General features: G+C 43.1%; 1 protein-coding gene across 1 annotated transcript in view; it reads right to left on the bottom strand.

The window, feature by feature from the left end:
- CUNH6orf118 (chromosome unknown C6orf118 homolog) overlaps window positions 1-26,147 on the bottom strand; it is a 42,102-nt gene extending 15,955 nt beyond the window's left edge. Inside the window, exons 1-8 of the mRNA XM_024213319.3 lie at window positions 25,446-26,147; window positions 20,681-20,803; window positions 14,384-14,443; window positions 11,844-11,968; window positions 9,830-9,888; window positions 6,748-6,944; window positions 3,580-3,633; window positions 1,854-1,915 (exon numbers count right to left, since the gene is read on the bottom strand). Coding sequence (XP_024069087.2) covers window positions 1,854-1,915; window positions 3,580-3,633; window positions 6,748-6,944; window positions 9,830-9,888; window positions 11,844-11,968; window positions 14,384-14,443; window positions 20,681-20,803; window positions 25,446-26,147 — 1,382 coding nt within the window. The remainder of the gene's footprint in view (window positions 1-1,853; window positions 1,916-3,579; window positions 3,634-6,747; window positions 6,945-9,829; window positions 9,889-11,843; window positions 11,969-14,383; window positions 14,444-20,680; window positions 20,804-25,445) is intronic.
- Window positions 26,148-27,268: the final 1,121 nt, after the last annotated feature.

Raw genomic sequence — 27,268 nt, 5'->3', positions numbered from 1 at the left:
TTAAAAAAAAAAAAAAAAAAAAAAAAAAAAAAAAAAAAAAAAAACCACTGTGATCCCAGGTGCTGACAAGCCACAACTGAGTAAAAGAGCATGAAGCAGATTCTGATATCTTCTCTTAAATTTAACTTTTTACATGCCAAGATTTGAGATCGCAGTTCTCTGTTTGCAACAAGACTTCATTAAAATACCTAAAAGAGTGATGTGACTTTTCTACATTCCAATCGTTGATTTAAAAGTTAGTGATTCTGTCAATGGCAGCAAATAAAACACAGACCCCCTTTAAATGCAGGACTTGGCAGGTGAGAAGAGAAGAAAACAGTGTTCCACTAATCTGTATTAATATGCCGTTTTAATTCGACTCTACACTTCTAGATTCAGATGTGCACCATTAGTCACATAACTGCATGTGTGCATTTGGAAATGTTGCAGACCATGACCCTGTATCTACAGACACCATTGTTGTCTGCAGGGATTGAATGTGGGACTTTCACCACCAAAAGCGTACATACCTCTTATCTGAGCTCAGGGAATGATGTCTGTAGCTATGGTTAAATAGCATAGTGTTAAAATACTATGGGGACAGATACTATAAGGAGATAGGCACTTAATGTCTCAGATCATTAAGTCAATGAGAGGCTTTTCTTTCAGTGTGCACTAGATCAGACCCTATACCAGTATATGATGTGTGTCTAACTGGTATGTGAAAAAAAATCTGGCCCAAATATTATCACTGAAATGGACTCTTAAAACTTTTTATGTATCTTTCAGTCTACTGTTAACCTCTTTCTGCTACAGAAGTTTGCAAGTTAGGTTTTCATAAAACTATATTGCAGACCTATAATACATACCCAAATCTGATGTTATGCTACACTAATTTGAATACAGACAATTAAGAGAGAGAGAGCAGTACGCGGTTAGCTGAAAACATCGTCTGTGGACATAATAAACGAAGGGCTAAATCTTTGCACATAATTGAAACCAAAACAATAAATACATTCCTTACTTACCTCTGAAATAAGCATAGATGTCAAAAGTGTAGTCTTTATGATGCAGACTTAGCTGCATGCTGTCTCTTTTGTCTTTCATTCCATCTTGATACTAATAAGATGTACTGGAGGAAGGTGAGGAGGATGCCCGAGGGGAGTGGTAATGGAGTGTACAGTCTTCTGCCCCTGGCAACCAATTCAGATCCAGCCCAGCTCAGTAGTGACTAAAACTTTCTAACTCATTACTTTACAAAGCACCCTGAAATACCTTGAATGCAAACAGCACTACTTAAACCCGGAGTGCCACAGAAAATAAAGAAGCTCCGTGTGTGAAATAAGGTCTCAATTCGGTTCCTATGGACATGAGTCCACATAATAAAAACCACTGCCACACCTGGCACTGGACTGCAGCCTCAGAACAGAGGCCAGGGACTGGATGGGCAGGGAGACTGTGCTACCATCTCATGCCTAGAGGTCACCTCTCTGGGGCAAGTCTGAAGCATATCAGCAGGGCCGTGGGCGGAAGCTTAAAACAGCCTCTGCAAAATATCTGCTCTGTAGCTGAATAGACAAGTGCAGGTGTCAATCAAACACCGTGCATAAGCACTCAGATTCACATTGTTTTTTCTTAGTTTATTCTAGACTACAGGGCCTTATTTTAATTGAGTCCTTACCTTAATCCCTAAAGTGCTACTGTGTATGTTGTACTAAGTCATACTTAAACCTAGCGGCTATAAATAACTGATCTTTCTTACTCAGCTCTGGGAAGTTTTTATAATAGGGGTTTCAATCATCATTCTGTAACATGTAACATTTATAATATAGACCTAAAACAATATAGTAAATCCAAAATACGTACTAACTCACCGCTGATTTTCCTGGGTGACCTTCTGTCTATTTAAGATGTCTGTGATGTTGTCTTGAACTTCCTAAAAAAACACCAAAAACAAAAAACTCATCTATGTATAAATGCAGAGAAATATTTGTCAGTGGTTAAGAAAAAAATTGTTTGTGATATTAATTGGCAGTATCTGTGATAAGTAATTGGTGGTGCTGAAGTCTTTTTTAACTTCATAACCTTAATTTATGGGAAAGGGATGCTGTGGTTCCTGTGCTATAAAAGGTTAAACTTCAGCAGGAAGTTTAAAGTTTCCAAGCATCTTTTATGTAGTGCTACACTTCCTGTTGATTCTCACAGGCTCTCACAAAGACTGACTAGAATCAATAGCAGAGATTGACAGAGAATACAGCTAGGCTAGATTACAGCACTGTCGACTGGGCCGTTAAAAGTCCGGTCGGCGGTGCTGCAGGACCAAGGCAGGCTAGTCCCTACTGTCCTGGCACCGCGCTGTGCCCCAGAAGCAGCCAGCAGGTCCAGCTCCTAGGCGGGAGGGCCACGGGGCTCTACGCACTGCCCTAGCCCTGAGCACCGGCTCCGCACTCCCATTGGCTGGGAACCGGGGCCAATGGGAGCTGAGCCAGCGGTGCTTGTGGGCAACAGCAGCACGCGGAGACTCCTGGCCCCCAGCCCAGGAACCGGATCTGCTGGCTGCTTCCAGGGCACAGTGCGGAGCCAGGAAAGGCAGGGAGCCTGCCTTAGACCCGCTGCGCCACTGACCGGGAGCCGCCCAAGGTAAGCCTGCGCCCCAACCCCGAACCCCAACCCCCTGCCCCAGCCCAGAGCTCCCTCCTGCACCCAAAGCTCTCATTCCCAGCCCCACCCTAGAGCCCGCATCCCCAACCCAGAGCCGTACCCCCTCCTGCACCCCAACCCCCGCCTTAACTCGCAGCTCCCTCCCACATTCGGAATCCCTCACCCCCACCAAACCCAGAGCTCCCTCCTGCACCCCAAACCCCTCATCCCTGGCCCCATCCCAGAGCCTGCACCCCCAGCCAGAGTCCGCACCCCCTCCTGCACCCCAACTCCCTGCCCCAGCCCAGAGCCCCCTCCCGCACCTTGAACCCCAATTTCTGGCCCCACCCCACAGCCCCAGTTAAGAGCCCTCACCCCCTCCCACACACCAACCCCCTGCCTCAGCCCAATGAAAGTGAATGAGGGTAGGGGAGAGCGAGGCACCGAGGGAGGGGGAATGTAGAGAGCGGGGGGCGGGGCCTTGGGGAAGGGGCAGTGCTAGGGTGTTTGGTTTTGTGCAGTTAGAAAGTTGACAACCGTACTCTGTTCTGAGTTATGCATTTTGTGGGTATGTTAAATCCACCTAGCATAGGAATCCATCCTTCATGCTAGCTCCCTAATTATACTAGCAGCTTTAGCATCATCAATTGTGTTATGGATTTTGAAGCTTTGACAAGTTCTTGTAAAAAATAATTCAAATGGTGATCAGGAGACATTTGCTTCTCATCAAAGTACCATAATAGCTCTCCTAAACAGTGAAAAATAGAGTAAAGGGACAACCAACACCTTTCTACTCTCTAGCAGGTGGTTCACCTTGGGCTCATGCAGAGCCCACAGTAGTCAATGGGAGTCTTTCCAATGACTTCAATAGGCTGTGGATCAGACCTAGCGAAGGCAACTGGAGCAAACAGGTTTCTAATGGGGCTTGGACCATATCACAGTTCTAAAGAAGGAACTTACTTTGATTTGGTGTTGAAGGAAGCTGTTGGCTGAGTTGAGTTTGAGAGCTTCAGCCTGTAAGAGCAATAACACAGCTTTGTTAAACTGTAGTGCAACATTTCCAAAAAAGCAAATAATCGAACTGCCCTATTTTTAAAATTCCATATATGTGCACAGTACATGTTCCTGCCATCTTAGCATTATGAAATCACAGTGTTGGGAGAAATATGAAGATGGGCTAGTTCAATTAGCTTGGTCTTCTTAAATGATAGCATACTTGCCCTTTGTCTAAATATCCAGTGGGTGCAAGGTTTAGATTATAGCTTTATTATTATGAATAATAATTTGAAATCATATACACCTTACACATTCAGACCCAGATTAACTAACCAACCATTTGCTGGGGGAGCTAATGTCTCAGACTGTGTAGAGCAGTGGTTCTCAACCAGGGGTACACGTACTCCTGGGAATATGCAGAAGTCTTCCAGGGAGTACATCAACTCATCTAGACATTTGCCTAGCTTTACAACAGGCTACATAAAAAGCACTAACAAAGTCAGTACAAACTAAAATAGGGTAAAGACAATGACTTGTTTATACTGCTCTACATACTGCACACTGAAATGCAAGTACAATATTTATATTCCAAAGGATTTATTTTATAATTATATGGTAAAAATGAGAAAGTCAGCAATTTTTCAGTCACAGTGTGCTGTGACACTTTTGTATTTTCATGTCTGATTTTGTAAGCAAATAGTTTTTAAGTCAGGGTACGCAATTTGGGGGTATGCCAGACAGATCAGACTCCTGAAAGAGGTACAGTAGTCTGGAAAGGTTGAAAGCCACTAGTATAGAGGGTCCATTCACTCCCAGAGTTCATATACTTGCTGAGAATGCCTGGAGTGGCTGCACATGAAGCATTCAGCTGGTCTGCCTCAGACAGCTGCTGCGTCTCTCAGGCTGAGAGCGCTGTGCAACATTGCCCTCTGCTGGCTGCTCTTCCTCATTCCAGCTCAGGTAAAGTTGGTCAAAAAATAAAACAAATAAAAATGACATGAACTAAGTTAAAACCACATAAGGAACTTCTGGATACTCATATCCCTTTTAATAGGTATCTCTGGAGCAGAGAAAATAATTTATTCTCTTAAGGTGCTTCACATTTTGTCCAGAAATTAATTGTTTATTTAACTGTGAGGGGCATAACTCATGCATTGTGGATCAGTTTGCAAAAGAAACTTTTCAGAAAAGATCTTGGGCTTATACCTTTCCTTTGCCAGTACAAATAAGGAAGACTGTGGTGGCTTATAGCTGTTATTCTCTGATCTAATATATTAACACTATATACATTCATCTGAGTCAAGACTTTCTCTCCAAACGAGTGTTTGTCATTTGTGGGTAGCAGGTATTTTTTAAAGTGAACTACTTTCTGTCTTGTACACTTCGATAAGAAGACAAGATTGAAAAAACTGGCAGGCAAGACAAAGAATTGGAATGTAGCCAGTCAGTTTAAAGACACCCAAGTGAAACCCAGCAAACACAATGATGGTCTGTGCCCTTGAGCTGGAAAAGACAAGAAGTGTGGCATGTGCATGATTTTTGGTCTGTGTGTTTGTTTTCCTATTTTTTCCTGGATGCTACACAACCGCATGGCTGCTCTGTTTTACTACCAGTACAACTAACTGAATGGATCTGATGTCCTGAAGGAAGGCTAAATTCAGCCTCAGAGGATAAAAGGTTTGGAGAAACATTTGCATGTTAGATGTGTATTTCAATCATGTCTACCCATCATTAACTGTGCCACATTTCACTTTCTGCATGAGCAGGGAATATTCAGCTTTTATTTGATTCCAGGAAATTACTTCACTTAAGACACCTGGGATTCCTATTCACCTGATCAGGGACAGGGAAAGCATGGCTCTATTGAGAGCTTGTGGTATTGCTAGCGGCACAATTTCCAAAGGAAAGAAAATGCTGTTTTTAAATGTGTTAGGTGCCAGTCCTGCAGACATTTACACACATTGGACTTTTCATACTGTCAATGGTCCCAAGACTTCAATGGGACCACTCACAGAGCTAAAGTCAGGCCCTTAAGTCTCTGCGGGATCAGAGCCTTAGATTGTACACTCTGGAGCAGGGGCTGTCTCTGATACCAGGCACTGTGAGGCACCAATCCTGACTGGGACCTCTGAATGCTACTGGAATACAAACAAATAGATGATAATTTTTGTAACAAATATTATTAACATATATTTGTAGTTTTATTCCTCTGCTTGGCTTTATTAAATCATTAATTTATTAGATATTGACAGTATATTATAGGCCTTATATTTTCAGTCTGGAATTGTCCAGGCCTTCCTTTCTGTGCCTGAAATGTGGTGCTCACAGGTAAGTTCATTTAGACATCCAAGAAATTGATTTGCAGGCACATTCATATATTTAGATGTCTACCGGTAGGATTTTTAAAAAGTGCTCAGTGCTGGCCCAACCATGCTCCCTTTAAAGCCAATGGGAGTTTTACCATTGTCTTCAATAGGAGAAGCCTTAGGCCAACAGAGTGCTTTTGAAAATCCCACCTGTTATGACCTTACCGGTGCACACAGTTATTGCCAGCCGCCAAGTGCAGGAGCAAAAGGAGAGAACATCAATTAAAAAAAAAAACAAAAAAAATCAGACCCTGCACCTGAGTCACTTATATATTTTAACATACACCTCTACCCCGATATAACGCGACCCAATATAACACGACTTCGAATCTAACACGGTAAAGCAGCGCTCCGGGAGGGCGGATCAAACCAAGTTCAATATAACGTGGTTTCACCTATAAAGCGGTAAGATTTTTTTGGCTCCCGAGGACAGCGTTCTATCGGGGTAGTGGTGTATGTACTTTAAAAAACATATGGCTCTAAAGCCTCAATCCTGCAATGTGGTGCATGCAGACAGACCCCTGTGTCTGCAGAGCTCCATTTACTTTAACGTGGGGGTCCACCCATATGCATCACATTGCAGGATCAGAGCCTAAACACCATGGTGTTTGGGGCCATAGAAGTACAAGGAGTTGAGATGTATGTTCTCAGAGGAGAAAATACAGGCAACTGAGTCACTATCTGTCTCTTTCTAAAGAGCCCATCACCAAAGTAGCTAGGCACCAATAAACTTGATAGGAACTGTTTAGAAATAATTATGTCATGCCTCTATGTCTTTAACCGTCTTCTCTATAGTATTTGCCATCCCAGCATGAGTCATGGTTTCTCGAATCTCTTTCTCTATCGCTTGCATTTCCTCCCACTTAGCGAGAACTTGGCACCGCATAGATTCAATCTGTTCAGCAAGGGAGAGATGTTTCTTTTCAGGCAGTTTCATAGCATGGTCACCGGAGGTCTCTGGAACTATAAAAAGGCAGGCATGGTTAATAGCACAGTGTTGCCAGAGAGTTATTTGGCTATTTTGTGCTAAACTGTTGCAATCTCAGTTTGAGGACCCAGTGAAAATGGCAAAATGTCTACAGAGAGGCCAATGAGAAATTAGATCACATGCTCTTTTCTCAGAAATTGCCAGATGACAAATCAGCTTGCAGGCATGTATGGTACCTAGGAATTACATCTTGTCTGGCAGCGCAATGAGTATGATAGTGTCTGGTTCATTCCTAGTAGATAAGAACATTGATTGGGTGTTTTAAAAAAAGAACGAAAAATCTTCCCAGTTAGTGAGTGAAGTATCACTGCTAAGTATTTGCTAAAATATTTAGAAATAACCCTTCATAAATTATACACTGTTTTGTTATGGTGATGCTCTAATGTTCTTTTCAAACCAAGGATCCTTCTCTATCCAGATGACCCTCCCCAACTGCACATGTACTTGCCATCCCCTGCAGCTACCTACGTTTCTAACTTAGGCTACGTCTACACCACGCACCTTTTAGCGACACAGCTGTGCCGCTAGAGCCAGGCCGCTAAAAGGTGCACAGTGTAGCTGCTCTTTGTCGCAGGAGAGCTCGACAAAGCACTGTTCACACCGACGCTTTTCGTCAGTAACACTTTAGTCGTTCCAGGGGGGAGTGGGGGGGATTTTTTCACACCCCTCCCTGAATGACAAAAGTTTTACCTACGAAAGTTCAGTGTACACAAAGCCTTCATTTCCTGTTCCAAGCAGTGAGCATCATCTTCTTCCACTCAGCCCCCGCCAGGAAACAGGCGGCATCACATTTCTGCCTTTGGTTTCAATAGTCCTGCCAGTGATCATACTTGGTATAATAAACAGCAGTCACAGCATACCGCCTGTCCATTGCAGGTAGGCCTCACAGCAGAGGTGAGTTTTAAGGAGGTGTTTGCTAAAAACAATGCAGTAATTTGTAATGTTTGTAAAGGTTTTGAAGGCACAAACTGCTAAAGATTATCATTGTGGTTAAGGTTCTACACTCAGGAGACCTGAATGCCATTCTTGCCTGTGCTACAGACTTCCTGTGTGACCTTTGCCAAATATCTTAATCTGTCTGTGATTCAGTGCTCCATCTATAAAATGGGAATAGTAGTAGTATTTCCTTTTCTGTCTTGTCTATTTAGACTATAAGCGTACAGAAGAAGGACTGTCTCTTACTATGTGTTTGTATAGTGACTAGCACATTTGGGCCTCAGTCTCATATTGGGTTTTTAAGCATAGTATTCAGCCTCTTCTGATTTTGTTCTTTGCAATTCCTTTTCATCTGAAGCTTTCCACATACAGGTGTCTAATACCTGGAAAATGTTGGGGAGGGGAGCTTGGGATTAATTGGACCAGTATTTCTGAGTTGCAAGACTTTGAAAAAGGAAGTGTTTTCACATAGTTCATAAGTCTTTTAACTCGTTTCATGCACAGCCATCTCTGAGAAATGTCTTGGTCTAGAACCTTCAAATTCATTAGTTCTGTTGGAGATCTAGAGCCAGTGATCATTTCTGAGAGGGACAGTTGTAAAGCTTTGGAATTCAAAGCCTGTGCCAAGCTGTAGAATCAAACATAGCAAGGCAAATGCAGCCCTGGCTAAGTCCACTGAAGTGCATGGAGTTACATCAGGGAGGAATTTGGGTCAGCGCATTTCCCAAGTGATGAAAGAGCAGAAGTTGGTTTGATTATATGGCACTTTTCATATGCAACGTGCGTTCATAATAATGAGTAAGATACTGATAGTAGCACCTAAAATACGGCACTGATAACAGATCACATGCAGCCTTGGATATGATGTTGTATTTAATTGAGAGGGCCAAAACAGAGTTATATCCTCCCTTTCAGAAGCTGCCATGTAGTATTTAGCATATGTGTGGAGCAGCTATCAGAGACAGATAGAAAGCATCTCACCTTAACAACTCATGTGGCTATTTATTCTCTCTATTTACAGTGTAGAAGCTTACCGTTTTATATGGTCACATGCTATGTGAAGAAGCCATGTTTTGCATTTACCATAAATACAGAAGTTTAACAAATGCATGAAATATAGATGCACTATGCAATCAGTCTTGGCATACTGTATTCTACCCTGATGACATTTTACAGAACTTCAGAAATGGCCTAGTTCATCAGAAAATAGTCTCCTTTCTTTTTGCCCTTTCATGAGCTTCCAGATTTACATACTCTTTTTTTTATTGAATCAGCTGAAAACCCGGATCCAATGCTCATTGAAGGCAAATTCAAAACTGATCAAAGGAGATAATTATTCATGCAGCACAGAATTAGACTGTGGAACTCATTGCCACAGGATGTTGTTGAAGCTGAGAATTTAGCAAGTGTCAAAGAGGGATCAGACATTTATATAAATAACAATATTGTCCAGAGTTATAATAGCTGATGCTTAAAAGAGTTTATGAAAGGACTACGAAAGCTCATGCTGCACAACTTAACCTGCCCTCTGACTATTAAAGATCAGGACAAGACCTTCATGGAGTGTCAGATTATCTCACATCTGAGGCATCTCCTGCTGGCTATAACATACTTAACTAGATGGACCACACGTTTTATCTGGTATGGCACATGCCCTGTGTTCTTTAATAAATGCAAATTCTCCTGTTGCTTTCAGTGGGCTTTAGATCAGGCCCAGAATGAAAGGCAAGAAAAATGTTATGTCGCCTTATCCCACAAGATGCTCAGCACCACTGAGAGAGAGATTTCTTTGCTTTTCATTAGAAGCTGTTTAGTTGTAGTGTGTTTCAGTACCCTGATTCACAATATGTGTGTGTTGGGGTGTGTGTGTGTTTGTTTCTTGCAAGACACCCCTTCTGTAAATCCACACTGTCTTGTTACTTACCAGTTTTACTCTCAGGAGACTGGCTCACCCACAACTGAATTTCTAATTCATTTCTGAGTCTAGAGTGGAACAAGAGAGAACACTGTGTTAATGTGATCACAGCCATGTTTTGAGTATCACTCTGCAGATTAGACATGAGCCAAGGCAATTCAGGTAATCCTGCAGCTCTTATGCATGTGAGGATTCCCACTGACATTCATAGGCCAAATTCTGAGCTCAGGTATACTTGTGTAAATGCAGAGTAATGGTAAATTCAGTGAAGTGACTGGAGTTACTCTGGATTTGAGTGATATAAATCAGAGAAGAATTTGGGTACATGATTCCTGAGAAATTTGCAGACTCGAGGCATCCTCACACTGAGCCCTTGTTTCATGAAGGAAGTAGCATTAAAATGGCAACAGAGAGAAAACAGCTTGTTTGCTAAATGGAACTACTGAAACTACTACACATTATTTAAACATGTGGTAGGATACACACATAGCCCAGAAACACATGTGGAGTGCTGTCCATGTAATCCATTGCAGACCCATGTGATGATCAGCTGATCACGTACTTGGCCCTCCTCACCTGCTCTCTGCTGATTAATCCATCTCCCCTGGACTTGTTTTAAAATTGCAAGCAGCTTCAAACAAAAGCCATTTTAAAAAGATATCAACCAAGAAACATTTCCTTCTTCTCCCCCTCCTCCACCAACAATTACATGAGCCCAAGCAAAATTCAGACCTACACCAGTAACACCTTTGGTCTACTTAAAAATGTTACAGCTTTAAATTCAGATTACTAGTGGCAGAAATGAAGATACTATTGGGACAGGGAAATCCTCAGTTTCTCTTGTAACACAGACTCTCTTCTAGTCCTGGAAAATTTTGTGATAATGGACTTCTACCCCTAACATTTTCACAAATTTGAAGAGCTATTTTAGGTCATATTTGGAGGTTTGTATTATTCCCTCTGAGCCCAACACACTTGGATTCATGATAACTAAGGCAGCTGGGTTTGCTACTGGAAGAATACAGAAAATAGTAAAAATAGCATTTTTCTTAAAATCTAAACATTTGTAAGATATGGTGCATATACAGAATGCATGAAGTTGTGAGATGTTATAAAGGTTTTACAACACACTCCAAACACAACACACAAAACCATTCTCTGAAGTGTCCCTAGCCACTGTTTGCCAGAAGCTGGGAATGGGTGACAGGGGATGGATCAGTTGATGATTACTTGTTCTGTTCATTCCCTCTGAAGCACCTGGCACTGGCCACTGTCAGAAGACAGGATGCTGGGCTAGACGGACCATTGGTCTGAACTGGTATGACCGTTCTTATGAGTCATCCCAAACTCATATCAATAAAACCCTTCTCCCATACCACTCTGTCACACAATCTGTCCCTGTACACACCTACACACATGTATAATTGTTTGGTATAATTATTTGGCCATTGTTAATTAGCTACTTGTTTTTGCTGCAGTTTCCTTTGGTGTAAACAAGGCTCTGTCACACTTCAATATCGTAATGATCATAGAATCATACAAAATAAGTTTGGAAAGCACATTGTTAATGCTGTTACGTACACAATTTTGATCAAATAAAAATAACTACGAAACAAAATAAACAGACCTATTCGGTCATCTAATCTAGGTAGCTCATGCAAATGAGAATAAGGAAAAAAGATGAAAGGGGGCAAAAGTCAACTAGGTTAGATTGTGACTCGCTAGTCCTTGACTTTGATGGAAGGGGTGTTGGAGGCAGGAGCATGTGATTGAATGAGTGTACGTGTAATAACATTGTAAGAGTGTATTTTGAAACAAAAAATGGTTTGTCTCCAATTCATGTGTATGGGTCACCAGCAAGATTTCAACAGTCCAGTATGGACTCAACAACTTGAGCTAGGAATAACTCCATTTATTTTGCAGTAGTAACAGACTCTCATCCTCTATGAGTACTAGGCACTAGAGTGGTTTGCATGTCCCAAACACATTTGGTTTGCATGTCCCTTACACTTACGGAACTTACTCTTCATTTCTCTCCAAGACACTTTTGGCTTTTTTCACAAGGGTCTGTACTTCTCGCCTGGTCTCTTCTATTTCTTGCGCCTTCACAGGTCTTTTCCCCATACCTTTCACCTGAGCCATCAGTGTCTGTGAGATTAAATAAACAGGAGTGAAGTATGAGGACATGCACGTTTATAACGGGCATACGGAAGAAACATGCAAGAACTTGTACAATTTTTCTTCACTGAATATGCAGGACCTAGCCCTTTTTTTTTTTTTAGGTGAAAAATCAATTCTGAGGGAAGCTTCTGAACGAGGATAAGTGCTAATGCTAACACTTCCACTGATGAACCAGAAAAACTACTATATGTTTTACAACCATCTCTATAAATAGACAATTCATTCTAATTCCACAGAGATTTTGGAAAGGTGGAGTAAAGGTGGTTACCAACAGAAAGAGGACTGACAATGCTGTGTCTCCCCCAGCCTATGATCTCTCCATTCCTACCCATCTGAAGGCTTTGCTGCTTGTGGGATACACAGTAGAGAAGCAACGAAAGGGATTAATGGGCTAGTTGTGCTAAAGAAAGCACACTTCCACTGCTGTCGGCTGTGCCAGGTTCATCATTGCCTTCCTCCGTGATTTCAACAGATCATCATAGTAACACAGCAGCACCAGGGCCCCAGCACAGAGTGCCATTAAGGAAGGGAGGTGGTACCTAGGGTGAAATCCTCACCCCATTGAAGCAAATGGTAAACTCCCATAGGATTTTACTCCCACAGGATTTTCACCTTGAGCCTATAACAAAAGCCTGTGCTTGTGGTTGGCAGGAGACCATTGACCTAAATGATTACTTTTATATTTCACAGTAAAAGCAAAATGAAAGTATAAAATGTTACACAGTATCCTTGTGTTACGAGCTTCATGACAGCAATATATAAACCAGCAGAAAACACTGTCAATCAGAGAGAATAAAACAATTGCCAGAGAGAATGAGGTGTGTCACCACAGCGACTGGGAGCGTGCTTCCCAGTGCGGGTTGACGAATGTGCCCTAGCTCTCCTTGAGCAAGAGTGTTTAAAATAGCAGTGTGGCCACCACAGCATGTGTGGCGGTTCGGGCTAGCCCCCCTGAGAACAAACACGCCAGATTACCTGCCTCCCTGGGTCTGTAGTCACACAACTATTTTTAGTGGGCTAGCTCAAGTGGAGCTAGTATGCGTCTGTCTACCCACTCTGGGAAGCATGTTCCCAGCTACTATGGATCCATACCCTTAAAGAGCCAGTTTCTGCTACCTGATTCAAAGCTACCCAGTCCCTGGCCCAAATGAATACATGCTGGTGGAGAATCAGGTGAATCATGGCACTCCCCCTCCCTGTCCTGCCTGCACTGCACCCCAGAACACTGCTGACATGTCTTTTTCTTCCCTTTATGCTAAGGAGAAGGAAGGGGAGGGGGACAGGCAGCTGACGTAGAAGGCGCAGAGAGCTAACTTTACCAGTTTCATTCCAGTGGTGAGTTCCCCTGCACAGGAAGAATTCTCCTCCTGCTTTAAGGGAACAATACACCACAAAATTGCCTTAGACGGGAGTTTCTGGTTTGAAATGTTTACACAGCTCTGTGTAATTTTCAGTACAAATACCAAAGTTTAAATTCAGATTTTGTGCTCCCCACAAAACCACTGTGCAGAACATTTCTCAGAGGCACCCTCCCCACTCTCTTAGCTTTAAACATCTGGCTGTGTGAACATATTTTTATGTAACGTGTCTACACATAGCTGGACATTGCAGTTTGGCACTTATTCAGAATGCATTCTTTTCCATTTGTGTGGGTGGTATTTTATGACGCAGATATAAGTCCACTAGGAATTGGAGTGAAACCGCTAGCTCACTCGACAGAGACCAACAAAACAGATGTCAGTGGTAGTGACTAAAAGTCACTATCATTCTGTGCTTGCTTCAACCAGTGACTTAGAGATAAATAACACTGAATTTAAATTACGAATCCCCGAGCCATTCAGTCTACTCAAATTCCCCCTTCGGACCACAGAAGAAAATGGAACATATCTTAATACAGAATGAACAGTGTGCAGATGCAGTATTCATCAATGAAGTCAAAGCCCCCAACAATACATATACTGCACAGCCAGAGTTCATGGTTAGGTGAATTGCTTCTACACATTCAATTCATGCTGTTTCTACCAACTCTTTTTATGCCTGAAATCTGCTTCCACCTTAACCTTTTGCTGTTGGTGCTCCTGCAGAAGTCCTCATGAGCAATGAAATAATGGGCAGACTTTGGATCTTTGTATCAAAGATAAGTGCACATCACTTTCAGTGGTCCTAAATGTGTCTAAAGCACAGGACAAAATAATCAAGGGCTGTTCAGTTTCATGTAACTTGTGTCTGTGTGCGCTCATGTGTGCATGTGTCTGTTTGCATGTGTCCGAAGGAAGTTTTAACTTATGCATTTGGCTCCGTCCGCTGTTTTCTAAGCTTTGAATGCAAGTAACGTTGACCTTGTGACCTCATTCTGCGCTGCCACTGGCAAATGCCTATTACCTTGTATTGTGTTGTAGGCAGAGAATCCAGAAGTATCACCATGTAGAGCTCATATTCATTCTAAACAAACAAAGAGGAACGAGGAACATTACAGAACAATTATCAACAGTGTTCAGAGATTATACAGACTGGATTCACTTCATGTACTGTATGTGCTCTACAAGAACCTTTTCTGATAGGGCTAGGAATGAGTGTGGTCTTGATCTCACTGAAGTCATTTGAAAGAGTTGGATCATGTCATTTGTTAGTAAATATGCCGATTTGTAGTGCATTCTTTCCACCCCCTCGAGCTTCCTTTAATGTAGACTGTCTTTGTTCTCCAACCCTCTTCCAACCCGCCGCTCCTTCTCTTCTCGCTGCCATTCATCCTAGATAGTACTCTATTTCCTGCCTTTTGCCATTACCCACTGCCAACTATTGGAAGGCATTGGGGTGTGTTCTCTTTCTTAACAAGTGTGAAATATTGTTGGGGGGGGAGGAATAGCTCAGTGGTTTGAGCATTGGCCTGCTAAACCCAGGGTTGTGAGTTCAATCCTTGAGGGGGCCACTTAGGGATCTGGGGCAAAATCAGTACTTGGTCCTGCTAGTGAAGGCAGGGGGCTGGACTCGATGACCTTTCAAGGTCCCTTCCAGTTCTAGGAGATAGGATATCTCCATTAATTTATTTATTTATTTATTGCCATTTCTCTCCCTCTCAAATATCAGACAGTATGTCAACCTGGCACTGTCTAATGCCAATGGCATAACTCGACTATGTACAGAACAGAAAGCGTGAAACTCAATTTCGTCACTGAATTTTTAGGTTCTGTTCCATATTAGAGTCACTATCACCAGGGTACAGCTGGAGGGACACATAGATTTGATGTCCAGAGAGTTTTAAATGTTACCTTTCAACACGACGACAGTTCAAAAACAGAGGGGGTATAACAAACACTGACTAATGCAGCTAGATGATAATACAGTAATCAGCATTTTTCATATGTACATCTCTAAGGCCTGGTCTACATTGGGGGGTGGGGGGAAATCAATCAAAGTTACGCAACTTCAGCTACGTGAATAACGTAGCTGAAGTCGACGTACTTAGACCTACTCACCACGGTGTTTTCACTGCGGTGAGTCGACTGCTGCCGCTCCCCCGTCAACTCTGCCTGCGCCTCTCGTGGCGGTGCAGTACAGGAGTCGACAGGAGAGCGCTTGGGGGTTGATTTAGACTAGATGCGATAAATCGATCCCCGCTGGATTGATCACTGCCCGCCGATCCGGCGGGTAGTGTAGACATACCTTTAGAGCTTTACACAGGAAAGTATTATCATCGCCATTTTACAGAGAGGGAAATTAAGGCACTGAAAAGTTAACCCCGAACGACAAAAGTTTTGCCGACGAAAAGTGCCGGTGTGAACAGCACTTTGTCAGCAGAGCGCTCTCCTGCCAACAAAGCTACTGCCGCTTATTGGGGGTGGAAGTGTTTTGTTGGCAGGAGCGCACTCTCCTGCCGACAAAGAGTGACTACACCGCACGCCTTTTAGCAGCACAGCTGTAGCTGCACAGACGTGTGACTAAAAGGTGCATAGTGTAGACAAAGCCTTAGAAACCGGAGAACAGCAGCCTAAATGAAGCTGAAAGGCAAATACTGAAAATATAAGGAAAGCTACAGTCTGTGGCATTAATAAAGTCACAGTTAAAGACCTTGTGAAACTCAGGATTTAGTACCCTTTCATGGCATGTGCTCTATGCCTATTAAGATTTTGTCAAATTATGTTAAGAGACCTAGTTAATTGCTATAAACCTTCGAGTGTAATCTTTGATTTATGTATTTCCAATTCGCAGTTTAAAAATGAGGGATAAAAACAAACTGAATTTTTTAAGGCTTGAAACTGCAGGGTGGTTCTAGATAATTTAATTTAGTGGAGGACTATGAATGGCACATTAAGTGATAAAATTAAAAACTTTATTTAATATAAAATAGTTAAGAAAACAGGCATTACAATATAACCATACGCTGCATTTATACTTACATTTTAAGGTGAAATGAGGCATTTTTAGAGATGCTTAGTCCCTAAATGAAGAAAATGGGTATAATCCTTTTTCTATTGGTTCTCTGATGGTGGATGGGCATGCCTAAGCCAAAAGTAGCGGGCTACCCTTTTTATAATAAATTATAACACCTCTTAAATAATTAAAATTAAATTTACCTTTTACCATTCCTATATTTCCGCTACCATGATTAAATATATTTTGACTTTTTCATTGGCTATTTAACATTAAATATTATTTTAATTAGCATTTGTGTAAATACCATACCGCTAACTATTAATATAGATAATATTTTCCAAAACATTAACAATTTATTTAAAACACTTGTAAAAACCAGTTAAGATCAAACCATGTTTACAATGACCGCACTGCAGCTTAAGTTGGGGGGTACGGTGACCGTTTTGGCTGGGACAATACCTTTTTTAAGCCCTGTCCTGACTTTTTTGGCAAAAGTGGGCATTTGTCCCATTTGCTCTTGGCGACTTGATCAGTTGCCCGCTTTTGTCAAAAAAGCGGAGTGCAGAGGAATGTGCTGGGTGGGGGGGCAGCAATGGTAGCCCGTGGGGGGGGGGGGGGGCAGGGCTCGAGTGAGTGACTCATGCCAGCCCTGTGGGGGAGGGCGTGGCTCAGGCTAGCCCCACACGGTGTCCCATTTTCCCTTTGGGAAATATAGTCACCCTAGCATGGGGAGGGCATTGTCTGGCTTGCCGGGGGAGGGGTAATAGTGCTTTACAGGCAGGAAATGAGATAGGGGCTCAGAAGCTGCTGCAAAAGTGGGTGTGGGAAAGGTTTGGGAATTGCATGATGTATACTGGCAGGGGCAAGAAGTGATGATAAATTTCGGAAAGTCAATGACTGATCAAGGAGGCTGGGGTGAATCCATGAGTCTGAGGTCTACCCCAGGGAGGCTTTGAGGGTATACATGGTGATACGACTGGAGAGGGGTGGGCCTCTCTTTATGCATGGTGACAGGAGTCCCCTCGCAATGTACCAGTTCGTTACAGTGTTGAGACAGGGACTGACAAGGCTGGTACTGCCAACCCAGGAATTTGATTCCCACTCATTCAGGATTGGGGTGTCACCAGCAGCAGCACTGCTGGGCATGGGGGCAGAAGCAATTCAAGCAATTGGTCATTGGCATTCAGAAGCCGACAGAACGTATGTGAGATCCCAGGTGGTGAGTCAGTGTTAATTTATTGTATTTTCATTCCGGACGTTGGATGACCAGACATGCAGATGGTGGTGTGGATCTGCAGGCACAGTATTGGGGTTTTTTTGAGCGCATAGGTAGGCATCCAAGTTGCCTGAGGGATTGCAGCTGGGATTCAGTGATGAAGCAATCCTGAGCTGGCACAGAAAGAGGGGCATGTTATGGAACCAGCTGATGCCACAGCTGTATGCTGTAAGGGATTATCAGCGGTCACCAGATATAATTGTGGTGCACCTGGGAGGAAACAATTTGTAAATGTGTGAAGGGATGGACTTAATGGAGAATTTTTTCCAGGAGTAAAAGTTGTGTGGTTAGATATGCTTCAATGCAGAATCTGGCAGGGAGCTGTGAAGCCCCCCACCCCCAAGGTGGACAAGGTAAGGAGGTATGTGAACAGGGAGGTGGCCAAATTCCTTGGAGCCATAGAAGGGTCATCTGCAAACACTTGGAAGGTGGTAAGGTGATAGGGAATAGCCAGCATGGATTTGTAAAGAACAAATCATGTCAAACTAATCTGATAGCTTTCTTTGATAGGATAACGAGTCTTGTGGATAAGGGAGAAGCGGTGGATTTGGTATACCTAGACTTTAGTAAGGCATTTGATATGGTTTCGCATAATATTCTTATCGATAAACTAGGCAAATACAACTTAGATGGGGCTACTATGAGGTGGGTGCATAACTGGCTGGATAACCGTACTCAGAGAATAGTTATTAATGGTTCCCAATCCTGCTGGAAAGGTATAATGAGTGGGGTTCCGCAGGGGTCTGTTTTGGGACCGGCTCTGTTCAATATCTTCATCAACGACTTAGATATTGGCATAGAAAGTATGCTTATTAAATTTGCAGATGATACCAAACTGGGAGGGATTGCAACTGCTTTGGAGGATAGGGTCAAAATTCAAAATGATCTGGAAATGGTCTGAGGTAAACGGGATGAAGTTTAATAAAGACAAATGCAAAGTGCTCCACTTAGGAAGGAACAATCAGTTTCACACACACAGAATGGGAAGAGACTGTCTAGGAAGGAGTATGGCAGAAAGGGATCTAGGGGTTATAGTGGACCACAAGCTAAATATGAATCAACAGTGTGATGCTGTTGCAAAAAAAGCAAACGTGATTCTGGAATGCATTAACAGGTGTGTTGTGAGCAAGACACGAGAAGTCATTCTTCCGCTCTACTTTGCGCTGGTTAGGCCTCAGCTGGAGTATTGTGTCCAGTTCTGGGCACCGCATTTCAAGAAAGATGTGGAGAAATTGGAGAGGGTCCAGAGAAGAGCAACAAGAATGATTAAAGGTCTAGAGAACATGACCTATGAAGGAAGACTGAAAGAATTGGGTTTGTTTAGTTTGGAAAAGAGAAGACTGAGAGGGGACATGATAGCAGTTTTCAGGTATCTAAAAGGAGGTGGAAGAAAACTTGTTCATCTTAGCCTCTAAGGATAGAACAAGAAGCAATGGGCTTAAACTGCAGCAAGGGAGGTTTAGGTTGGACATTAGGAAAAAGTTCCTAACTGTCAGGGTGGTTAAACGTTGGAATAAACTGCCTAGGGAGGTTGTGGAATCTCCATCTCTGGAGATATTTAAGAGTAGGTTAGATAAATGTCTATCAGGGATGGTCTAGACAGTATTTGGTCCTGCCATGAGGGCAGGGGACTGGACTCGATGACCTCTCGAGGTCCCTTCCAGTCCTAGAGTCTATGAATCTACGAACAAGGGTCGGTAATTTTGCATTCTGGCATAGTGTATGGGGCACCAGAGTTATTTCAGGAGGATGGGGTTCACCTGTCAGACTTGGGCACAGACCCGCTTTTGGCTGATATAACAGAGACATTAGGAGATGTCTGGGAACCTGACTGGATGGTAATTACTGGCACTTCCTTGTGGCGGATGTCCAGTTCAGGGATGGGATAAGGTGACCAGATAAATGGCTTGGTGAAGGTCTTAAAAAGGAGGTGTTTTTTAAAGGAGCAGAAGTGGGGGAGGGGATTCGGGGCTCCTATGACTGGCACGGCAGGATGCCGACCCCTCTTTCTTATAGTCCACCTTCAGCCTCGTTCAAGGGTGGGGATGGTAAGGTCCCAGCAACAGGTTGGCTGGGGGACCTGGATGGAAAAAAGGGTGGGAGGGGTGCTGGTGGAATCTCCTGGGTAGATATTGAATGATCATGGAGTTTCCTGCACTGTACACTTTTATCTGCCAGGTAGTCCCAGACATCCAATAATAAGGGTGCAGCCTGATTAAAACCATATTAGGTGTCCCCTGTCCTTCTTTCGGTATAACCAGATAACATGACTTGGGGTTATGCCTGAACTTATTTCCAACTTGCTTCTGAACTGTTTAACTTAACTTTCCTTATATTTTACCAGGCCTGACTTGGCTATTGTCAAGCCTTTGGGGGCCTACTTACATTTCAACATATTTTTATATGAATATAAGCAAACATTATCTTTATAGGCTATGCAAGCCCCCACCTCCCACTGTGTGCATGTTCATAGCTCGGGCAATGCTGCCATCCCCTTAATGGATCAGTGGAAGACCCACTCTCTATTAGCAAAGTGATACCTGGAGATGGTAGGGATGCAGAGCAAGCTTTTGTCACCTCAAATTGCTGGGCAGGCAGGCGGACTGACTTTTTCTACAGTTGCTCTCTCTCTCTCAACACTTCTCTGCTCTTGTATGTTTAGCAAAATAGAGCGGAGGAGCCAGAAGAGAGCATTAAAAAAAAAAAATCATCCAACCCCTGTATGTCCAATTACATACAAATTAGGAGATTCTTTGAGCATATCAGGAGCACGGGAAGACTTAACAGGTGTGTCTGATTTTAATGTGTGGCCAAGAGCTCAGGGAGGAATAAAAGGAAAGTATAAATGTCACTTCATTTACAGTAGCTAGGAAGGGGTGGACATGCTAGTTGCATAGAGTAGTGTTAGCTGATTCAGTGATATTTTGTGAACGGTCCCTAGGGTGCATAGGGCACAACACTGGTAATACAAAACAGGAGTTAGAGAACCTTTAGATCACAATGTGCTAAGCCTGACTGGTATCTCTTACCTTGACTTCCTTCAGAATATCACCAAATATCAAAGAGCTGTTGCAAATATCTTCAAACACATCCCCAAAGACCTGCAACCGTTTGAAATGGGGACGGTTACAATCACAGATCCTCTGGAGCTCCTGCAGTAAAAATCAGAATTAACAACTGCACGCAGGTGTGTGTTGGATGCATCATCCCCACTCGGCTCTAGGAGGTACAGACAGCACAGCACAGGCTTGAGACTCAGGGATATACTTTAAAGCAGTGATTCTCAAACAGCAGTCCTTCAACCCTCTGTGGATCTGTGGAGCCCCTTCTGATGGCGTACGGAATTAAATATTATGAGAACCAAGCAATGGAAGATTAAAGGATTAGGCAGAGATCACTCAAGGAAAGATTTTCTCTCATTCATAACATGGTTCACAGGATGAAAAATACATTTGGAGAACCCTGCTCAGCAATAAGAAGAAAGGCTCAGATTGGAAATGAAAAGTAAGTGTTGTTTATAATAGCCAAGAAAAAATAAATAGAAGCTCAAGGAAGAGTGTTATAGGCAGCGATTAGTATATTACGCCTGAATATATTAAGTATCATTGCTTAGACGTTTAAGGCCAATTCCTCAGCTGTTATAAATCGGTGTAACGCCACAGTCTTCCACGGATCTATGCCTGTGTACAACAGATGCCCTTAGACTCCATCATCTCATTCCTTAAAGAAAACTGTTAGCATGGAAAGTGAGAAAAATAAGGAAATCTTGGACAAGGTATGCAACATTTATAACCTCATGGTTAGGGCCCTACCAAATTCATGGCCATGAAAAATGCATCACGGACTGTGAAATCTGGTCTCCCCCTGTGAAATCTGGTTTTTTGTGTGCTTTTACCCTATACTATACAGATTTCACGGGGGAAAACCAGCATTGCTCAAATTGGGGGTCTGACCCAAAAGGGATTTGCAGGGGGGTTGCAATTTTAGGGGGGTTGCGGTAGTGCCACCCTTACTTCTGTGCTGCCTTCAGAGCTGGGTGGATGGAGAGTGGCGGCTGCTGGCTGGGAGCCCAGCTCTGCGGACAGCAGCGCAGAAGTAAGGGTGGCAACACCGTACCATGCCGTACTTACTTCTGCACTGCTGCTGGCGGCAGCTCTGTCTTCAGAGCTGGGATCCCGGCCATCAGTCACCACTCTCTAGCTACCCAGTACTGCACACACCCACACCCCCACACACACTATTTTTTGGATCAGGACCCCCTACAATTACAACACTGTGAAATTTCAGATGTAAATAGCTGAAATAATGAAATTTACAATTTTTAAAATCCTATGACCGTGAAATTGACCAAAATGGACTGTGAATTTGGTAGGGCCCTACTCAGGGTGTCGTGACTGTTCATATAGGCATCTCTTCTGATTACAAAATCTTAGGTATTAGAGACGGAAGAGCTATGTCAGGTCATCTGCTCCATCCCCATCCACTGCAACATTTGCTCTATAGTGCTTCTAGTCTAGTCTTTCTAGTGCTCTGTCCATCTCCAATATCATACCTGTTTCAGGGAGATGTTCTTATTCAGGTGATGAGCTGTTGCATGGTTTCTCTTTGTGAACATTCATATTTCACAACAGAGGCAGAAAGGAAAATTTGCAGATTCGATCAAAGGCCAGAGTTTGCCATTGCTGCTGGCTAACAGCTTTAACTGTAGTCGACTTTCACAAAGTCACAAAAAAATGTGATGGACTCAAACTTGTCCTGGAGGAAATGTTCTCTGCATTTTTTTAGAGAAATGTCAATGTTTTTGCAGCAAAACAGTTGTGTTTTGGGGGTTGGACTAGATGACCTCTTGAGGTCCCTTCCAACCCTGATATTCTATGATTCTATGATTCTATGATTAAGGCTAAACTGCTCTTTTATTCTAATAGCAAGATGCCATTAGACCGTTTATGATAATGAACAGCACACAATCCCTTCATTTCAAATTGTGGCAAACCTCGCTCCTCCAATTCTGATTCACAACAATGTACCTTCTCTAGCTCATTCTACTGACAGCGTGATCATATTTTCTTCCCAGTGAAGAAAAGTCTCTCTTGATTCATTATCGCCTATAACTGAGTCTCCTGGATGAAGAATTAGTAAGTGCAAGGTTGGCCTATAAACTCTTGGTTTTCTGGGCATCTTTAATGCAATGTAAAGTCTATAATCAGGCAGTTCCTGGAAGGTCTCTCTCAGGCAGTTGTTTATTCCTTTGCCTACTCTCCTCTTGTACTCCCTGATGCACCCTGGGACCAAGTGGAGAGGTATTCCTCTAAGTGAGTGGTTCCCAAACTTTAACAACCCGCAAACCCCTTTCACTAAAATGTCAAGTCTCGTGAACCCCCTCCTAAAAATGAATATTTTCAAGGATTTTTTCCCTTACCTCAGCATAAATTATAAAAGCAGTGATCTTGGAAATATAAAGCTTGTTTTTATGACATGCTTATTACACACTATTTATTAATTATTATTTATAATTACAGTATTTTTGTTACATTATGAAAACAGCAATACTATTCCAAGATCTCACTTTTGTAGCTTGTATCAATTTTGATTAAGCCTGTTATAAGACAAGGCTCCTATCAGAGATGCCAGTAGAAAAAAGGGGTGTGGGGGCAAAGCCCGCGCGCAACCCAGGGCCTGGGGGGGCCCGTGGGGGCTGCCGGAAGAAAAAGGGAGGGACCCACGGGGGGCGCGCCGACGAGGGAACTGCACGTGACCCTGGTCACCCCCCCGTACTGGCGCCTCTGGCTCCTGTTTCATCAAGGACTATCAGATGTGAAGCTGCATGAAGGTACTGTATTTAAGAAGCCAACTCAAAGAGTTCCTCCTACACAAGCATTCAGGTCTTGAGCAGTCCAGGCACACAACGCACGTTAAAACAAAGCTTAAACTTGTTCTTCATAATAATTTAAAAACAACACTAGCAGCCTATTTAATTTTAAAAACAGCAAAAAATATACACCTCCCTTTCTATTTCATATAAGGAGTCTTGAAGTTTATATCTCCTCAGTGTGATAGATATGCTTGCTTTGATCTGCTTAGCTCTTGGAAGTCCCCAAGGCTCGGGGGTCCCTATGGAGAGCTCTGTCCGCCATTAGGGAATTTTTTCCCCGAGAACCCCCTGTAATATTTCATGAACCACCATGGGTTCACGAACCCCAGTTTGGGAACCACTGCTCTAGGGATACCTATTGCAGGTGGAAGTAACCAACTTCTTAGCCAATTCTCTCAGCATGGCAGCTTGTATCTCAGAAGCGGTGGTTATCTGTCCTCAAGCATTCGGCCCTATTACCAGAGATGTACACTTTGTCCTAGTGCAGCTGCTGCAGTAGGTTGGAGACATCCAGGAAGTGGGAGCACTCCTTTCCTTAGCTGTTCGTCACCCATTTCATTGCCAACATCCGGTTTGCCCAATGCTGTCACTGAGGTGGGCTGCTGCCTCTTTCAAGCCTGGACTATCAGTCTCCCTCTCTGCTGAGCAGCCATCACTACTCACTGGCCTGTTAAGCTCAGCTCCCTGTCTGCAAATACCGCTGATCACCTACCTGCGGCACTCTTATAAAATAGCTAGTGTGTAAATTGGGGAGGGGGAGCTTTGCCTCTTGCACAGCCACAGGATAACATTTCAAAAACCCTGTATGCTGCAGTCAGACAGATTTCTATTTCTGCCATAGTACTTTTATCTCTCTAGTTATCTCCCTGCCTACTGCATCATTCCCACGGCTTCTGAATACCATGGTGACCTAGGCAGACAAAGCTGATAGAGAGAACAATTAGGAGCCATCGTATCAATGGCCAAGGACAACTAAGCTATCTAAAGTCCCCCTGGCCCATCAATAGAGTGGTCCATCAGCAAAACAGCATCCCTCCTTAGAGACCTCTGCAACCTGGTGGGTTCCAAGAATACACAACAATTAGTGTTGGTGACTTGAATGCTGCAGTGCAAGCAGGGATTCTATGGTGCACCAGAGAAGCTCTTCTAGTACCATCTTCATCCCATTCTGAGATTCACATCCGAGCAGGACACCCTTAATCAAGGCCAGTTTTAGAGTGGGAGACCACTTGCATTGAAGGGTGGATGCAAAAAGCTTGGCTACATCACCTCCCAAACTCTCTCTTGATTCAAGCTGAATAGAGTGCCCAGCTGGAGTCATCTAGTATGCAAAGCCCAAAGCCTCATCCCAAATCAAATCATGGTTAGTAATCACTGGTAGCATGTATTCTTAAACTTAACAGCAGGAACTCAAGAGCAAGATCAGGATTGGCCAATACCGTGTGCTTCTGAGAAAGACCCCATGCTATGCATGGTCAGTGGGACCAATACTGACACACTGTCAGCCTGTGCTATGACTCTTCCTTGGCCTAGAACAAATTTGTACCCATCCTCACACCCCTGCACACCATGAAAAGGATCAAGGGACACAAGCCCTTGTAAAAATGATTCTCTCACATGCCCAGACTGAAATACATTTCCCCGCTCACAGCAGCATTAATCAGCTGGTAGGTGACCCAGCACTGCAGTTGGGTGCCCAAATGAGAACCTAACAAGGCTTTTCTGTCTCTAACTACTACTAAATGAATCTCTTACTGTACCTCCTTGGCTACAATGAGTGGGCCTCTCTCATAGCAATGATCAGATTTATCATTTCTTACCCTGTCCAGCTTAGAAGGTTTGTAGGATTTGGGGGGCGGTGGGGTGGGGGTGGGGGGAGTATGTGTTGTTTTTGTAATAATTATTGACATGCTTTTCCTTACCTGAGCCAACTTCCTTTCATGCCGCTCTGATGCTTTGCTCCCAGTGATGTCATTCTCTAGCAGATCCTGCTTGGCAATAAAATCCCTCTGAAAATGTAAAAACTTGTTAAACTGATCAGTTTTAGTCACTCCAGCCAAATATGAAGGCATAAACTGGTACTCGTCCTTAGCAACTTCAGCAGCACAACGTCGACTGTTCTTAACTGGCTTGTACTTCAACACCTTCATCACTGGCACATCTAACTCTTCTCTTTTAAGTGGTTTATTGAGTCTGTCGGTTTCCTCCTCTATTTTCTTTTTAAGCTCTTTCAACTGCTTTTCCAAAGGAGTAGAAGTTAATGGGCCATTCACTGGGCGATCAACACTGGCCAGGAGTGCCTGAGCGTTTCTGTAGATAGGAGAGGCAGATTTGGCACGCACTGGAACCAGTGTGGTGCTGGGGGTGAAATCAGCCAAAGTATTTTTCACCTTCTTGGCTGTCTCATTGCATATATTTTGAGCTGGGAGTTGCTTTCTTCCTGTCATGAAATGTGTTGATATCTTGGCGCTGTCCCAGTATCCCGGTTTTACATTCTCTCGGGGCTTATAAAGCTTGTTATGGTTTAAGTGTCCTGAAGTGTAAAGTTGAACATCGGCTCTGTGGGCCTTTTCCAAGCCATCTAAAAGATGAGTCAGGCTCCTCTCTTGCTTGCTTTCCGCCATAGTAAAACTGATGATTATATCACAGAAAACAACAAAAAGTAGTATAGTTTTAGTTGAGAAAAACATTGAACATATGCCTCACCTCTTCTAGCTTCATAATAGAATATTTTAAGTGAAATTAGTGGTTGGATTCTCAGCCCTGGATAGCCAAGCCCACGAAGTATCAAACCAAACAGCACAGGAAGCAGTCGTGTCAAATTCAACATGACTTCCCCACAATGTGCCCCATTCAGCATGCCTCAATCTTGAGCTGGGAGTACCACCTGTAGGGCTAAAAGACTGAATCCATTCTCCATGCCCAGTAAATTGCTGATCTCATCCCTACAACCATACCCATAGGTGGAAATTGTGATGGGAATTTTTGTAGGACCCTTGAATGACATTAGACTCTACAGCGAGATAGACTGCAAACACAGTGATCTGTGGAAAATTATAAGAAAGAATTCCAAGAGTTGCCAAAAATATTAGTGACATGGAAAACTGTGAGGGGAATTTCCTGATTTTTTTGCAGGGAGGAATTGAGGCTTTTTAAAAAAAAATACTTTTGTAACACATCTGATTGTCACTCACATTCTGTTTCAAAGTTATGTCTTAAATCAGATCACTGTGGTGTCGTGGTCTCTTTGAAGTCACTCAGGAAAATGCCATTTCTGCAAAGCATCTGACAGAGGATGTCTGCGTAGTTTCATCAGGAAGCAATGTAGGAGAGCTGTGCATAAAACCCTTATCCTACACCTATTTATGCCTTTGCTTAACTTTAAACACAAGAGTAGTCTCACTGATTTCAATGAGATTACTCATGTGCTTAAAGTTAAGCATGTGTATGCATAAAAGCTTGCAGGATCAGGACCTTAATACTAGACCCAGTGTGTGATTCAGTCTACAGTAGCTAAATAATCAAGTGTAACTAAGGTGCTTAAGTTTAAACTCAGTTGCGGCAAAAAGTTTGTCTAATATAGTGTGGGCAGCCAAGATAGACATGTTAGGAGGAGAAGTATTTGGCATATGTAGGAGCCTAAGCTACTCAGCGTGGTTTTTGAGTATAGCCCTAACATCATTTGACTCCATGCACACCAGCCAGTTATCACAGCTTTTTCGTCACTATATGTAGGTTGGTATTT

The sequence above is a fragment of the Terrapene carolina genome, unplaced genomic scaffold, assembly GCF_002925995.2.
Source record: "Terrapene carolina triunguis isolate 2854851 unplaced genomic scaffold, T_m_triunguis-2.0 Scaffold85, whole genome shotgun sequence".
Taxonomy (NCBI): Eukaryota; Metazoa; Chordata; order Testudines; family Emydidae; genus Terrapene; species Terrapene triunguis.
This window is presented reverse-complemented; position numbering and strand designations above follow the sequence as displayed.